General features: G+C 35.8%; 1 protein-coding gene across 2 annotated transcripts in view; it reads left to right on the plus strand.

The window, feature by feature from the left end:
• CCDC148 (coiled-coil domain containing 148) overlaps window positions 1-18,356 on the plus strand; it is a 231,698-nt gene that overhangs the window by 68,057 nt on the left and 145,285 nt on the right. For both annotated transcript variants that reach the window (XM_057505559.1, XM_057505560.1), the window contains exons 2-8: window positions 1,756-1,818; window positions 2,493-2,614; window positions 9,438-9,541; window positions 15,253-15,335; window positions 15,539-15,690; window positions 16,722-16,817; window positions 16,907-17,088. In XM_057505559.1, coding sequence (XP_057361542.1) covers window positions 1,756-1,818; window positions 2,493-2,614; window positions 9,438-9,541; window positions 15,253-15,335; window positions 15,539-15,690; window positions 16,722-16,817; window positions 16,907-17,088 — 802 coding nt within the window. The remainder of the gene's footprint in view (window positions 1-1,755; window positions 1,819-2,492; window positions 2,615-9,437; window positions 9,542-15,252; window positions 15,336-15,538; window positions 15,691-16,721; window positions 16,818-16,906; window positions 17,089-18,356) is intronic.

Raw genomic sequence — 18,356 nt, forward strand, 5'->3', positions numbered from 1 at the left:
GAAACTATGAGACATCCAGTTACTACCGTGCTACTTTTTATTCATTTCCTCAAATACTTTATTGGCATTTGCTATTTTGTGCTAGGCACTGGGGATGCAATCAGAAATAAGATAGTAGGGGAACATGTGTCTGTGGAGGGAGACAGACATCAAATCAGTAAACATGCAAATATGAAGACTGATACAAATTGTCACAGAAAAGGAAAAAATGGGGTGAGAGAGAAACAGGGAGTTCTCTCCCTCATTTAGATGGAGAAGTCAGGTTAGGTCTCTCTGAAGAGGTGCCATGTTGGTCAAGCTGAAGGCTGAGTAGGAACCAACCAGGTAAAAAGAAGAAGGAAATGTCTTTGAGGCAGAAAGCACCAGCTGGGAAGGCCTTGAGGTACAATGCACTTGATTTGAAAAATAGGTGTGTCTGGAGGGTGTGGATGAGCTGAGGGTGAAAAGATGACCAAAGGCAAGGCCGTGCAGGGCATTATCGGTTATTTTTAAAAAGTTGCAATACTTTTAAAGGGTAATAGGCAACCATTGAAGGGATTCAAGCCAAGTCAGATTACAGTTTTTAAGAGGTTACTTGGGTTGATGTGTGGAGAATGGACTGTAAGGGTACAAAGTGGTGGTGGCTTGAGGCACTGCCGGTAGACAGACTGGATATGCAGACTCTTCCAGAAAGAAGAATCTAAGATAGGATGTGGGTGAGAGTAGAAAGCAGACAATAGGAAGTCGACATTAATAAAGGCTTGAAACAAGAATGCCTTAACCAGATACCCTATAGAAATTACACACTGGAGTGTATCCCTATCCCTAAAGCTGGTGGCAGCCACCATGGTTCTTGGTAATCTGGCAGAGTTTCCAAAAGTCATGGACTTGTACCACTTTCTCTTCCATTTAAGAAAATTTTTAGCTTCCTGCAAAAGCCACCAGACAGTTCAACCTAGTGGACACGAGACAAAAATTTATGAAAAATGGGTACTGATGAGGAACCACTTGATTAGTTTGTCATCTTGGAGGTGCCCCAAAAAGATGTCAGGTCAGTTCAGGGCTGTCACACGTAGGTTTCTTGGGAAGCAGACATGAGGCAGAGTCACTAAATATTTTTTGGGGATCCAGACCCATGAAAGGAGGGAGGAAGCAGGATGGGGCAGATGGAAATGTGAAATTTAAGTGTAGGTCCAATAAAGTCTGGATCAACCATGCAGGGAGCTCTCAAGCAAATATGAGCCATAATGAGCCCAACTCTGGGTCTTCATATCCCTGCCCTGTTCAGTCACCGGGTGTAGACAGCCATTGAGGCTGAAGGAGGTGATAGGGGGGATCGAGTGCCTTCTAGAAGTGGATGGCGCATTCCCGGGTCCACCACCAAGTGCGTATTGCTTAATAGAAGTAGTGAGTCATGTGGCTAGCTGCTTTATTCTTTAATTTATATAGTTTCTTTCCTCCCAGGAAATCAAGATAAAACATACATAACTTTTAAATCACAAAATATTTACCAGTCACTGTGATAATCCAAGAGAGGAGGGGGTTTAAGAGGTAAGAAATTGGGAAGAGAGACCAAGAACAGGAAAGACACAGAGGGAAAAAAACCAATGGAAGAAAGCATCTAGGAGCAAGAAGTGGATTTTAATAAAATACAAAGAGTTATGGCACCCAGTCCTAGGTCTTATTTTAAAGAACACTAGAACTCACGTATCATTAAAAATGTTTTAAACTAACATTGTGTTGTGTAATTTTAGCTGTCTCTTGTTTTCTTGACAGATATGGAAAACATGAATAAAAGAGACTGGCCACTCATGACACTTCAGAAAAATGATAGCTCAGGTATTTTTTCTAGTTCTAAGTCTGTACTATGATTTATGGTAGATTATGCATGATATAAAATTGAAATGTTGATTTTCAAAATTTTAATAACGGGAAGTTCAGTTTTTGGTCACATTGAAGGTTTCTCTAGTCCCCTCACAGTGCGTGTTTTAATCTTCCTCAGTGGTGGTCAGGGCAACCATGCCTTCCTTCATTGTGTTTATCCTTAAATCATTTGGAGCCTTCTTATAGTCATGTGATTAATGATATACTTAATAAATCTTAATTACTTTACATGGCACAGATTGTTCACATAATTGAGGCAAAAGTACATTTTTTGCTGAATTTCTCAGGTTATACATTATGCTACTTGGCCTTAGAGTAGCTTCTACCTATGTTTTACTTTACCAAAATAGTTAATACTATACTAATCTAGGATATTTTATGTATTTGGATGGAGAATGCCTACTCAAACATTTTATATCATTTTAATCTTATTTAGCCTATTATAGTTTAGCCTATTATATTCTAGAGAGTTTCAAATATACAATGAATGTTACAATTTGCTTAAAAGTCTTGTATTTACTTAAAAATATTTAAAAATGAGACCTGCAGTCAATATATTGTCATAACTATACTTTGACTTACAATAATAATATTATTTCTTTGTCGTTTTCTATTTTTATGAAAAACAGATAAGCTGATATTCTGTATGAAAAATGGAGTGAGAAGCACCAAGTATAAACCAGTAGACTATCTACAATTGCATGCATTAACTGAAGCAAAAAAATTAGCTTCTGCTTCTATAGAGAAAAAGGTTAGAAGTGTATGTATGTATGTTTTCTAGTTTTGGAAAATTGAATTGCTAGGAAGCAAAATAACATTTGCAATGAAAACATGAAAATAAATAACATTCTAAATAGTTTTTAGAATCTTCCAATGACTCATAATAGTGAATAGTACCTACCGAACACTCTTGGACACTGTGCTACGTAGTTTACATACATTAATCATTTAATGTTCATAACAACCCAATCAGGTATGAATTCAGCTTTATTTTTAGAAAGATAGCCATTTCATTAGCTTTCAACAATTTCTAACTTAATTTGGGAAAATAGTTGCTAGTAAGTTCTAGCCATGAGTTATCATCTGATTTAAGTCTCCTCCTGGAACACCATGCATATATGCCCTCAAGTTCCTCTGCTTTCTAGAATTCCCTTTCTTGCCTTGATCTAAGAAAAGGTGAAGTCGGACTAGATTTGGAATGGGTTTATGGGCAAGTAATTGTACACAGTATTTTAGGACCACATATAACTTAGGATTGTTCATGCAATATGTTTCTCTCTTGTGCAAATAATGGAGCACATTATAAAGAGCATTTTTCTTGCTTAGTCACATTAAAAATCTGGTATGGCAAAGCAACATGTTTAATAATTTACAATTTTTATTTGTATTTAATGTTTTTGGGTTATATTAGTTTTACATGTTTTTTTATTGTTAATATCTTTTTAAAAAGATAACTGTTATGATTTCAAAGCATATTTGATACCCTTTTCTAGAGAAATTACCATGTATCTATGAGACTGTTTAAAAAGTAGGGCATTATTTGTTGGATTCAGATATAACCTTGATTTATTGTTATCAGGACATTCAAAGAATTTTATGGGAAAATCGCTTATACAACTATCATCCTAACAAAACCATTTTCATATTTCTGGCTTCTATTCTGACCCATTATCTATGTACCACATATATACATACATACATGTAAAAAAATAAATACATACTTACTTATTTTGTTTCCTCCTGTGATAAACATACACATGAAATTCTATATTCTTTTTCCCCTAACATTTTGCCACATAGTCTTTATAATATGTAATTATTATATGATATTTAATTACTCCAATAAATATATATTTATTGTGTGCCTTAAAGATAACAATGGAGAACAAAATAAAGCTCCTACTCATGGAGTATACTGTTTGCAGGAGATGGGGAGAAGGGAAGTCAGTGTTTATCAAATAAACCCTGAAATAAAATTATATTAAGTATAAACTCCAATTAAAATGTGCTGTCTGGTGTGTGATAACAGGACTAATCCTAATTGGGTGGGAAGGGTTTTCTGAGGAAGTGACATTGGAATTCGGGTATCAAGGTCAGTAAGAATTAACTAAGCAAAAACAGGATTGACAAGTACTCCAACTAGAAAATGATGCGTGTCCTATCACATCCTGATTTTTGGATATTTGGATGGTATCTAATTTTATGATACTGGAAACCATGCTTCAGGAAATGTTTTCATGTATAGATACTTTTCATGTTCTATAAGTCCACATCCCCATAAGATAAGTTCCTGTGATTGAGATGTCTGAGCCAAAAAGTATGAATGTTTTTAAGTTCTTCCCCCAAATATGTTTCTAATGAAGATGCCACCGTAAACATTTTCTCTACACCCTTGTCAGTATTAGAATGTATGCATATATATTCATATATATATATATATATACATACATACACACACACATATGCATTCCTAATATTATCTATGTATCTATTTGTCCAGCCAGCCATCATGCACCAAAAAAAAAAAATTTAGGCTCAATGTGGAATGATTATTAAAATCAGTATTTGGTCAAAGTGAATTTCTTTGATGATAGAATCACTATCAAAGAATAAGCCTATTTAAAAATCTTAATTATGAATGTAGTTTTTATAGTTTGACATTAATTTCAGGGACAATAATTTGTCAGCACTGTTGGATGCTAGATTGCTTCTCTGCTCACTGTGTTATATGTTTGTGAAGTTAAACAGATGATCACCTTCAATGAACATTTTAAATAATAACATTTTTTCATAAAACATAATTCAGGAAGGACCTTTTTAGTTACATATCTTCTAGAAATAACTTTGTACCTGGAATTTATAGTTTGGCAAATCTTAAAAACATTCCTATCTTCAACTACTGAAAATGGTTCAGTCTCTAGCAACCATTTTGACCAGTTTTTGCTTCTGTTTTTAGTCTCCATGGTTCATAACAATAAAGAATTGTCCTTTTAAAGAATTTTTGTGATATCTGTTGTCTTGACTTTTGATTAGTGAGAACAAAATGTGTCCTGGATGCCTCATCATTTTCTAACACCTTCTTCTTTTCTTTATACAGTTTTCATTTTTTTGTTGTATCTGGATTAAGGAAGATATATTAGGAATGTAGTTGCACATGATTTTTTGATTCTTCCCATCTCATTTAGTTTACAAGTAGCAAGTTGACATTTTGCTTTTAATTTATTCTTATAAAATGTGAAAATTTTTCAAAGAGGACTTTTTCTTGATAGATTCATGGCTTAAGTAGAGTTAGTAACTGGAAATTAAATACAATTCATAAAGTTTAATTTGTTTAATGTTATGAATACGAATATGCCAAATAGTCTACACCAACTGGAATTGTGATTATAACACCATCTATTTTGTTCTTTCTTACATTATAATTTAATTTTTTATAAAATATGTATTGGTTCAAGAAGAATATTTTATTCTTCCTAATGTTGCATAGTTAACACATTCTCTCTTAATATTTGTATTAATTATCAGTCTATTTCACTATTTGTTTTACCAATTAAATGTACTTTCTTTGTGCACATAAAATTAGCAGTTTTAACAATCATTGCTAATTACTCTAACACTTTACTCTGGCAATAGTAAATATTAACATACGTAAACTGAATGATAGAATGCTAACATTTGAGGCACACAAGGACATTTTTGCTTCAAGTTACATCTAGAATACTTAGCTATATTTGAAAAGAAATGAACAATAAGTTCAGAAGACTTGTCTGATTTGTATAACTAATATTTTAATGCTGATTAGATGTGATGATCATCTATATATTTACTGTGTCACTGATCTTGCATGAATTCTGGGACGCCAGATAAGACACTGATGTGGGCATTGGGTCTTCTAGTCTTTCAAAAGCTGAGATTAAACCTGAAGCCAAATAGATTGGGCTGGAAACTGAGGCCAATTTTTGGTACATTGTATGCTAACTGTCCATTCCCAATTTATATATAAAAGAGGTCTTTATAATTTTTTTTAAAATTTCTTTCCTTAGTAAGAATGAATAGTTCTTCCTGCCCAATTCAAGTATGCAATCTACTAATTCTTCTTTTAAATGTTATGTTATGGAAAATTATAAGCATTAGTAAAATTAGAGTGGATGGTACCATTGATCTCCACGTAACATTACTCAGCTTCAATTATTACTAAATCTTGGCCATTATTTCCTCTATATTCTCACCCACAGTTTACCCCTGTGCCATATTATTTTGAAGCAAATCTGAGAGATCATAGTATTTCACATAACTTTTCAGCATGTGTCTCTAAAAGATTAAAGCTAAAAAAAAAAGCTCCCAAACCCTACAGTGTCCTTAGCACTAAAATGTTAATGATTTCTTAGTAATTTCAAATATCTAGTCAGTATTAAATTTCCCTGATTGTCTCCAAATTTTTTTCTTAATGTTTATTCAAATAAATAAGATCCATATATTGCAACTGATTTTTACTCTTTAGATTTCCTCCTTCATTCTTTCATATTTTTGTAATTTATTTTTTGAAGAAATTATATTGTCTTTTATAGTTTCTTACAGTCTGGATTTTGTTGATTACATCCTGGTGGTGTCATTTAATGTTTTTCTCCTGTATTTTCAGTAAATTGGTAGTTATGTCTAATATATATTCAAATCTAAATTGACCAATTTAGTTTAGGAAGAACACTGATGAAATTTTTGTGTTCCAGTCTCTTTCTATTACACATAGTGAATAGCTTTGTTCATGTATCTTTTTATACTTTTTCCAGTATAGTTATCAAATAGATTTTTACAATTAAGATTACTAGGTCAAAGAGTAAATCCATATGAAATTTTGCTATATGTCTCTAAATTCCCTTCTTTATGGGGCTGCATTGTTTTATTCCCACTAGCAACATATGAGAGAACATTTCCCCAGAGCCACACAAGATGTTTTTTTAAACATTTGAGTTTTTGCCAGTCTGATAGATAAGAAATTACATCTTAGTGTAGTTGTTTTCTTTTTATTTGTATTGACATTTCTGCATTGAGGTATAACTTGCATGTAGTAAAGTGCATAAATCTTAAGTGCACATCTCAGTGAATTTTGACAAATACATACACACATGTAAGTAACACTTAAATTGTCCACTAGTTATTGTTTATATCTAAAGATGGATCATCTGGCCCAAAAGGCTTTCATGGCATTTCAAGATGCCTATTTAGAGTTTTGTTATCTTGGATCATCATAATAAACCACATAGGAAACCTCTAGTTTCTGATTCTTTCATGAATTTGTTATTTTTGTTATTTTTAATTAATTAGCATTCTGCTTAAATCACCCTCCACCTTAAATACTGATTTCATACGGCTTTTGCCAGCAAAATGAACTGGAATCACCTAGAAATCTCTCTATTGATAAAGGTACAACTTTAAGTCTTTTTGTTCTTTTAAGACTTCATTTTTGGCCTGAGGATAGAAGTGGAGTCAATGAACGAATTTACAAAAAATCAGGATGTTCTGCAAAATATTGGAAGTGTCTAGTGAAAAATAGTAGTTTTATTTTGACTTTTATTGTCTACTTAATTGGTCTTTCCCTGGCCCCAAAGCAGCAGCATTGATTTCTTTAAGCTATAAAAGTATGAGTTTTAATTTTTTTGTATAACATGGACCAAATATGTCAAAGAAATCTAATTTTTAAAGTCATGTCTGTTGCAACAAACTATAGAGGCTATAGATGGCAAAGAGGTAGAATGAGTTTTAGACATTTAAAGCAAACAGTAGAGTCAGATTTTAGAAGCACTATGTACTTTTATTTTTTCAGTAGGTAAAAATACATTGCTGAATGTTTTCCTGCAGTTTCCTGTTCTTATTTAAATGTACTTTGTTCCTAGATTTCATAATTGTAGCACTCTTAAGGCCTTCTGAGGAAAAGATATGACTTTGACTTTGTGGTTTTTTAAACTAATGTCTGGGTTGTTTTGTTTTCTTATACCCCTAATTTTGAATCAGTAACTAGAACAGCAGAAAGATACACTCAAGGTTAAAGTAATCAGTGAATGACAGCTAGAAATAGTATGCATTATAAAGAGTCTTTTTAGGACTTGTCTTCTGAAGATTTTATATATTCAGCATTGATCTGTTAAAGCTTTCAAGCTACTAAAAGTAGAGAAAATATAAAATTTATTTCATCAAGTTTCTGACTTGAGAGTAATACTTTTGTAGATGTTTCAAGGTATGAATATGGAATACACGAGTTGAGTTCAGCATACACATGGCTATCAGTCAGTCTAACCAGGAAACAGTCGCTACTCCTGGACTTGGAGTGGAGGGGTCTTTAATGTAGGAAAGGGTTTCACACGGGATAGATCTGAGAAGCCAAACAGAGTTGGGAAACAACCCAGGGATTAACAACAGCAGGAATCATTGCTGTGCCTAGGTCGGAGGGACTTAAAAGCAAGGCTTTTCACATCCCATGGGCTGAGGTTGCACAGAGATGTAGAACTAGCAAGGGAAGTCGGAGCAATGGAGAAGATACAGATTCTCCTGGAGACCTGCCCGAGGATGGAGAAGGCAGGATGGATAATCCTTTGGCTTCTCCTTTCCTCCCTCTTTTCAGTCTCCTACTGTCAGTGTCTCTCTTTGGCTGAACCCAACTGGAAGCCAGCTGATAGCGATGTCTGAGAAACCCAGGCTGCTCTGGGATATGGAGCAGGTCAGGGAGATGGCCAAGAATGGATCTTAAGGCAACAGGCCCAGACCTGACACAACTTGTCAACAGCAACCCACAGCAGTAATAATGTGCTACATTTTTTAAAAGTCAAAATGTAAAATGAGTTGAAAATTTGGATCTCAATGTTACATTATTTTCACTCTTTCTTTGTTAAGTACCTTCAAATAAATATTTGCCTAAAATTGAAAAACTTTAGTTACAAATTTTTACTTATAAAAATTTATTTACCAAGTTGAAAGGTTAAAATTGCATGTTCAAGGTTGTTATTTCTAGTAGGTGCTGAAGCTGGAACTAAAGCCAGGCATCTAATAACTTACCAATGACACTTTCCCATCCTATGCTGAAAAATAGGATAAAAACCAATTCAAATGCCTAGGTTCAATGTGACTTTGATGTTTATGAGCTTGATGATCTTGACCAAGTCTTATAACCTCTCTGAACTTGTGTCGTCATCTGTAAAATGGGGATAATGATGTTCATGATGCCTGGCAGGGAAGATGTATCAAAAAGGTGAGAGAACATATGGAAAGTTCTTGAAAAATTTTCTGGGACTGCATGAATTAAAGTTTTATTTATTGTATGTGTGGATTATTGCACCTTTATTTTCACAAATACTTTCAAAATAGTTTTTAATTTGATCAGTACTCCAAACCATTTTCTCTTCACCTCCCTACTTTTTGTTTAACATAGCACTGATATTAAAGTAGATTCTATGTTAGAAGGTGCACTAATAGGGTTGAAAAAGAGTTAAGTGTTTAACTTAGAGAGTACAGATTAAACATTTACATTGTGGAAAACGCTTAAAAAACATTGAAATTGCTCCTCTTTGTTCCTTTAAATCTAGATCAGAAAAGCAGTGCAGACTTCAAAGATATCTAAGGAACAAACACTAATAAAACAACACAAGCAAGTGTGGTGGCAAGAACACCAAAGGCTAAATGAAGTCAGGTAAGAATTGAGGGAAATCTCAGCCAGAACACAGAGGAATTACTAAGAGTTGTGCTTATCTAGTTAGATATTCTATAACTTTCCATGTTAATTAAACCATTGTAATCAAAATTTAAAGTTACACTTTGAATGCGAGTCAGATCAAAATCCTTTCATTTCCTCAGTTTAATTTGGAATCCAGTGAATATATTAATATAGCTTTTGCTTTCCTTAGGAAAAAAAGATAATCTTCTATATCTGCTAATCACTCTTCTGCACTCCCATTTGTATTTGCAATTTCTTATACTTAGCACGTTGGATTATAATTTTTTTTGCATGTTTGTTTTCTCTATAATGTGGTAAACAAGGGCAAACATCCCATCATACCCATCTTTTCATTGTAGGATACATAGGAGGAGATATATACATGCTTCCAGTGAGTGAATGAATCAAGGAACTACGGGTTTCAAGTTATTCAGTGATTTCTAGATGTAGCTGTGTCATGACTAACTTATTCACTTTGGATTTGGGACTTTTGTCATTATTTCCAGCAGTCACTTCAAGATGGATTAAAACAGAATAATGATTCTATACTTGATCTTAATTGTAATCTTTGAAAAGTACTTTTCTTCTCAAAGGTCAAGGCAAAAAAAAGAAGACAGATGTGTTTCCCCTCCATTTGAGGCACATACTAGTTTTAATGGTGGTGGTATTTATAAAGTATGCTTTTTAAAATGGATGTTTTTAAGCAAATGTTTTATATGAAGATAGATAATTTTTGTGGTCTTATTCTAAGTCAAATTTCCAAATACCATTAGTTTTACTTCTGATATAGGTGCTTTTCATATTAATAATTTATTATTCTATTAAGAGGTCCTTACCTGTGAAGTAAAAAGCTCATGATTGGAAATGGTTTACATCATTGTGTAACTTAAAACATAGGAAAACAAAATTACATAGGCTATCATTAGGTTGTTGCTATAAAAACAAACCAGACCTGTCTTATCCCTCAAAAAGTCACCTTTTGTGGAGAAAACACTTGAGCCCATTAGAATTTTTTTTAATTCATATAACTTGAAACATGATAAAAAGGATAGCATCAGGAAGTTTTAATGAGGGTGTTTAATGAGGGTGTTCACCGTTGCAAGCTCAAATTATAGGAAGAGACTGGTGAACGGTTTTTATCTTGTCTGTCCCACACCTTTCTTAATGTATGTATTAGGTGGCTCTTGAGCTAGATAGACGAGGCATCTACACATCATTACTGAAAATAACTTTTAGTTGATCAGGAATACACAAAGATGATAGAAGGAAGGCGCATTCAAGTAATAACATTGATGTCCTGAAACTTGTAAGGGCTGAAAATTGGGCAGAAAGAAGAATTCCAAGATAATTCTCTGTGTTATTTTAGAAAGTAGGCTAATTTCAAAATGTGTTCAGTGAAATTTAAAAAAAATAATAATAATAAAGAGGAAAGCTAGAGAAATGGCTAGATTTGTGGAGAATTTAGGGACCACCAGAAAATCAGGAGTTTAAGCTCTATCAGTGTTTCTCAGCCTTTAAAAATCGACATTCCTTTTAACAAAAGATTGAAAGTACTGTTTGAGAGTCTCAGGCCTGCAGAAGCTAGGGCCTATAATGATGTCTAACTATTGGGTAATTTAGTCTGTGCCAGGTCATATGTTAAGTACCACATATGCTTCATTTCATTCAGTGCTTACAATGACCTTACAGAATAGGTATCATTGCTCTCCCCTTTTCACAGATGACAAACTTGAGGTTCACAGTATTAAAGCTATTTGCAGAAGGTAATTCATCTAGTTTATGTGAAGATGGTATTAGAGCACTTGCCCTTAACTCCTGTGCTCCATGAACTTGGAGTTGAGCAGCTTTTTCTTTTTTTTTACAGAGTTCTATTCATATCACCTAAGATCTAATTGGTCTAGCCTTGCTGGAAATGAAAGAGTTGCCAAACTTTAATTCTTTTAAATCTATATTAAGGACACTAGACATGTAAAATTTCTAAATATAAAATTATGCTTTATAATTTAAAATAGTAAAATGCAATATTTGGAAAGGTAATCAATTTTAACTATAATTCATTTATAAAATTATATTTAGTATTTAATATGCTTTCTCAAACAATACCCCATGAAGAGCTTGATACACATTCCTGGGGCACTTGCTCCCTTGTTTCAGAATGACTGGTTTAGAGGTTAAGGAGAAAGTTATTTCTATTGGCCATATGGTAAAGAATTACAAATTTTAATAGGAATACTAAAATACTAAATACCTTTTGAATATTAGGATACTAAATACTTTTTGAATACTAAAACTTGGAGGGTTTATTTGTATACCTTACTATTTTACTATAATTCCTACAAGGAATGTTTTTATAACCAAATCTCTGTTAGAAATATTTGTAGTCTCTTGTTTATAATTTTAGTTTTACAGTACTATTTTAAAAGTATCACCTTTATACAGAGGATAGCATGGGGTTTTGCCAACAATCAAATGTTGTCTAGAAATGCATCTTTAAAGGTGAAATTGAGACCCCAGTATTCACACCATGTGTGTGACTCAGGGCGCCAGAAAACTCTCTCTGAGCCCAGCTCCTCAGCTCATACCTTAGCCAATGGCTGTGAGACTTCCTTGTCTGACCTTTGTGGTATGCTCACCTGGGACAAGCTCTTTTAAGAGTGAGAAGCAGATCAAATAGCTGAGTCTAAGTTACCAGTGGCCTGAGTGCTGAGTGAGGGTGCCCGCTGTCTGAGTGCTGAGTGAGGGTGCCCGCCATCTGAGCTGCTGAGTGAGGGTGCCCACTGTCTGAGTGCTGAGTGAGGGTGCCCATTATCTGAGCTGCTGAGTGAGGGTGCCCGCCGTCTGAGTGCTGAGTGAGGGTGCCCGCCGTCTGAGTGCTGAGTGAGGGTGCCCGCTGTCTGAGTGCTGAGTGAGGGTGCCCATTATCTGAGCTGCTGAGTGAGGGTGCCCGCCGTCTGAGTGCTGAGTGAGGGCGCCCGCCGTCTGAGTGCTGAGTGAGGGTGCCCGCCGTCTGAGTGCTGAGTGAGGGCGCCCGCCGTCTGAGTGCTGAGTGAGGGTGCCCGCCGTCTGAGTGCTGAGTGAGGGCGCCCGCCGTCTGAGTGCTGAGTGAGGGTGCCCGCTGTCTAGTGCTGAGTGAGGGCGCCCGTCATCTGAGTGCTGAGTGAGGGTGCCCGCCGTCTGAGTGCTGAGTGAGGGCGCCCGCCGTCTGAGTGCTGAGTGAGGGTGCCCGCTGTCTAGTGCTGAGTGAGGGCGCCCGCCGTCTGAGTGCTGAGTGAGGGCGCCCGCCGTCTGAGTGCTGAGTGAGGGCACCCTTTGAGCTGCTGAGCTCCTTCCTTGTTGGAGGGATGCAGCTTTGGCCTTCAGCCTTCTCTGGTGCCCTAATTTTCGGTGGCCCTCCTGGCTGTCGGTTCCGTTTGTGGAACTTTACCATGATCTCTTGCTCTGCTTTAGGCGTGCAAAGCGGTCCATGTCCCTTTGCTTGTTGTTTGCCTAAACGGCTTCTGACTCTACCACTCCCTTGCACCCTGTGTTTCACTTGTTCTGCCCAAATTGGTACCTAAGTAGTTACCCTGGAAATTTCAACAAGCTCTGGGTAGATTTTGATGTTCTGAGGGGACTGATTCTACACCGAAAACTTTGGCACCATTCTGAAAGGGTGAGGATTTGTACTGAAAGTAGACTCCTGCGAGCTCAGAAACACACTTCACAAGCTGGTTGGTCTTGCAGACGGTCAGCACTGCAGCTGAGCATATCTAGGAAGTAGGTTAATGTATCACTGAGGCAAATGGTCACACAAAAACTCAGGAGATTTTTGTGTTGTGCCATCATATGCAGTGGTACCAGGGACAAGCCAAATAGCTTTAGGAGGTACTCAGATTGGCAGGTTTGGACCCAGGAACCCCCTTGAGATGTGGAGGAGGCTGTATGCGCTGCAGAGTTCCAGCCTGGTGAGCGTCCAGGACCTAGTCCCGCATGATGAACAGGTGCCGTTCTTTTCACCAGTTACTATTTTTAATGCTCTTGAGTCCACTGCAATTTGTATCTATTGTTCCTAAATCATATTCTACAAAACAGAAGTATTCTTCAAGATAGTCCAATGAGAATAATGAATTTCATGCCCTATAAATTGGGAAAATATATTTCATCATCTCTTTGGGGAAACTAAATGCCCTTTAACATAATCAAGTTTCTGAAAACTCCTATACTATAGAAACTTGTCTGATTTTGTTTATTTCACCATTTCCTATTTTTCCCAGCATCACATTGACATTATAGAACACAATTTAAGGAAATAGTAGCCTGCATTCAGAAGTTAGTCCCAAATCCTTGTAGTTTTTCAGGACATAAAATGCCTCATGATGTTGTTGTACAATCAGGACAATTAGAGAAATGGGCTGGTCTTGTCTTAAGGTCAGTCTGTAAGCCAGGATGGAGCAGGCTGATCTCCTGTATGAGCAAAACCACTTCTCTTGTTGGTTTGTATTTCTGCTAAGGTTTCCCAGGTGCTGAAAATACAAGAGAGCTGATCTACATGGTTTTATAAGTGCTACGTTTTTGTTTGAACAAACTCATTATGGAATAACTTCTGGTTTTACTCCGCTATTATATACCCATCCTCCTTGTAACAGTTTCAAATGTGATCTCAGAAATCTAGTTTTCTGGCAATAACTATATACTAGCAAAATAGACAGTAAAGTCTCATCTTTTATACAATACAAACAAAACCTCTGTTCCATGTAAGTGAATTGGCTTGGAAGATGATGGCACATATATAAAATAGAATATTATGTAGCCATTAAAATAAATGATAGTTATGAACATTTAGAAATATCTTTAAAATATTATTTTTTAAAAACCCAATAGAAAATGGTAGCTATGACATAGTAACAACTATTTAAAATATGTATGCATTGCAGACAAGGGCTAGAAGCTTATATGCAAAAATGAAAGTCATCATTGTATTCGTGTTAAAATTGTTATTTTTTTCTTATTTTACACCATTTTTAATATTGCATTTTAATAATCGTAATAAAAAGAGACTTTTATTATTTCATTAATCTGCCATAAGCAAGGGATTTGTTACAGTATTTTTGGATGTCCATTTAGAGCTGGTTATGGTTTCAGTCTAAAAAATGACTATATCTCATAGTAAAAGATCATTAAGATTTGTTACTTTTATTCATGTCTAAAGATAAAATGTACTTTTATTCCCATTTCCCTAGTTCAGGACCTCATCATCTCTTAACTTCCAAAATAAACTCCTTGTTGGCCCAGGTTTACCTGATCCCCTCTTCATTTTCCATTTTTATTGATCGCCTCTCCTTCTAGCCCATCCTACATCTTCCTGCCTTGGGAATTTTCCTGAAACACAGATCTGCTGAGCAGGCCAGGGCAACTTGACATCCCGCAGGGGCTTTGCAATGCCCTGAGTGGTCTCCACGTGAGGCAGTGCTGGGATGTGCTACGTACTTGCCTTTGCTCATGCTGTTACTTCGGCCTGAGTGTTCACTGCCTCTTCTTTCTGTCTCAGGGTCTGGCAAGTACCCAATCCATGGTAGGAATTTAGTGTATGATCTGAATAAACAAGCAGGGAAATGAAACCGCATTAGGTTACATTTCTATTACTAGTTATTTTTCAATCCTAGATGTTTATGATTATAAAAAACTGATGGAGGTGATGTCTATTTCAGATGTAAAATGGAATCAGAAATAAAATCCCTTCTCAGTGAAGAGAACATTGGAAGTGAATGTCTTCCTCACCTTATGAATTTTGGTGAGTTTCTCTTGGTACTGTATTTAGAGGGGAGTTTTGTTTTGAAGATGAAAGTGGGCCACTTGCTTCATGTCCTTTTAATATTAACTGGTGTTTGTTTTCTTCTAAAGGAATCCAAAAATAAATCTGCACTCACATGACTTGTTCTTGAAGAAACTTAAAATAGTAATGTGTTACCTTGATTTAATTTTGTTTCACCATAGAACAAGAGTTATCAGAACAATGGGGCACATATCTTAAAAATGTGATAAATCCTATCCAGCAATTGAGAGCAGATCTAAAATACAGACAGTATCACATTTCACAGCATTCACACTCACATGTTGAGTTTAACTCAGTGCAAGTACTGGAAGAGGTCAGTATATTATTTTTATTTTAAGTAATGTCATCTCTCATTTTTGTTGCAACTGGAACAGTTTGAGATAAGAAACAAATATATGTGCCTTGTGTACTTAAATGGAAGACATAGCACATTTTGTCTATTCAATATCCTAAGCATATCCCTGAATCTGTCAAAGCATGCTCATTTCTCACCTGGCATGTTACAGTGGCCTCATAAGTGGTCTCCCTGCTTTCTTGTCGCCCCTCTTCCCAGTGCATTCTGGGATACCACCTTCAGTTCGGGTGGATCAAGTCACCCCTCCTGGCAAGTCCCCTCAGGGAGCCCACTGGCCTATAATCCCTTGCTCTCCATCCAGCCCCTCTCTGCTTCTTCAGTCTCATCTCCCACTGGACACGGCCCCTCTGCTCCTAGACCTTGTCACACCGACACAGGCAGCCCCTTCCTGTCTCAGGGCCTTTACCCTGGCTCTTTCCTCTGTTCCACTGTTGGCACTTTCCGTCACTTAAGTCTTAGGCTGGCTGGTCACCCACATGAGAGAAGCTGCAGTCATTCCCTGTTACCTCACTCTGTGTTTACATCACTTAACCTCCTCCTGACACTTCCTTATCTACTTTTTATTAGTTTATTGACTACCTCCCCTTACTAGAGCATAAGATCCATGATCATAGTTGTACTAGATGAAGGCTTTTAGGTGATTTTTTTTTTACTCTACTTTTCAATATTCTGTACTGTTGTTATATTGCTTTCATAAGTAATAATTTTTTAAAAACATTAAAAATCCCATGCCCAGCTGGGGATTAGAGGCAAGGATACAAGGGAAAGAAGTAGTGACTGAAGCAGAGACGATATGGTAAGCTCCTTGCCTTAACACAAACAAAATCCAAATGTGGGTGCCAAGTGGCTATGACACCACCGTACTTCCTAAACCCATCCTGTGGCTGTGTGTCTGGAGCCCCCTCTGATAAGCACTGCCTGGCTGTGGCATCTTTTGGCCCCTCTTCCAGAGGTCCTCAAAGGGACTTTCTCTTATCTACATTTTATAGGTTGACTTTGTGAAGAAACAATTGAAAGCTATCTTTGAAAGACTTAGCCTGGAGCAACAGAAATTAGAAAATAGTATTTCAGACTGGAGTATGAAAGTAAGTGTGCTGCAGGTTGCAATTTGTTTATCAATTTGTCATTTATGTTGTTATGTTTTATTTAAAACAAATACATAATTTTTTTTCAGATACTAGATCATTCTTCAGAAGAAAGGAGTAACCTGCTTAGTGAACTGCCCATAGAATTAGAAACTTTGGAATGCCCATACCTCGATTTGAAATCTTCAGTCCTTAATGAGTTCTGCAACTTTACAGAGAAATATCAAAAGAAACTTCAAGATTTTGATTTGCAGTTAGAAGACATATACAGGTAATAAGATAAAACTACTTGAATTATATAGGTTTTTACCACTAAATTTTTGTCTTCATTGGGGATTATCATGCTTCCGATTTACTTTTTTCAGTTACTGTGTGATTGGAATCAGTAAGTGTTTAGGTTGACTATTTGTTGAATGAGGGTTTTTTTCCTCTAAAATAATTTCCCTGAAATAATGGTTTTAAGGATTTTTATGAAGTTGAAACATGATAAAAAATATTCTTCTCCTTGAGCTCATTACTGTGCTGGTGAGAAATACTTTTCAAGCATGATTTTTCAGTAACTATGAATTTTCATTTTAAGATGTGAAGTTCCTTTTCAGTAGAAATTTACAAATCAGTGCTAATAATTTATTACAATAGAAAATGTACCCATGGAATTATGTTACTTGTAATTCTGTGTGATTTTGCCCTTTGGTGAACACAAAATATATTCGGTAAATTTTTTTTAATGTTAAATTTTTTAAGAAAATGTACTTTTGGTTATATCCCAAAAGTGACAATCCTTTTCTGAATAACAAATATAATATTAACTGACTTAGAATTCAGTTTGGCACAGTCATCTTCTCTAGCATGAATTCTGTATTACAATGCACTTAATGAGCAAACCCAGAAATATCACTGTGGGTCAGATCAATAGTTTACCTCATGTGCTGTTCTGTATATTAAGTTTCTGGGGAACATTTTGTAGGAAAACATGCTTTTTATTCTATTATATTGAGCTCAAGATTTTCTCCAAAGAATATAGATTTAAAAAGAAAACAATTGAGGGATGCATAGTAAATTAAAGAGAACTAAGGGCTCTTACTTTGAAATGGAAGAACATAAATATGACAAATATTTATATTTCTTACATTTCTTGATGAATTACCTGTAAATGAAACTCCTTTATATGATATTACTAATGTTAAGAAAAAAAGAAAGAAAGAACAACAGCAAGGAAAACCTTAAATCCTACCAAGTAAGAGTTCTTTGTTTCAGTGGCTTCTTGATCCAAACTCTTTAGTTATGGTTTCTATTTGTCTTTCCATACACTTGGAGAGGCTCCTAGGTGACATCTGAGTCTTCCCTGACTGAAAGCGGCTTTCTTACATCTCTAGGGGGATGGTCACATGTTCCTCCTGGGCAGACACCATTTGGTCTAAGAGCTCCTTCTCTCCCTGCCTCTCTGCCTTCCTTTTGTCCTTCCTACCTTGCAATAAAGTTGAGAAGAAAATTAATAATATATCATTTATATGTGTTGATTGAATAACTAATTACACT

This window comes from Manis pentadactyla, chromosome 8 (assembly GCF_030020395.1).
Source record: "Manis pentadactyla isolate mManPen7 chromosome 8, mManPen7.hap1, whole genome shotgun sequence".
Classification (NCBI taxonomy): domain Eukaryota; kingdom Metazoa; phylum Chordata; class Mammalia; order Pholidota; family Manidae; genus Manis; species Manis pentadactyla.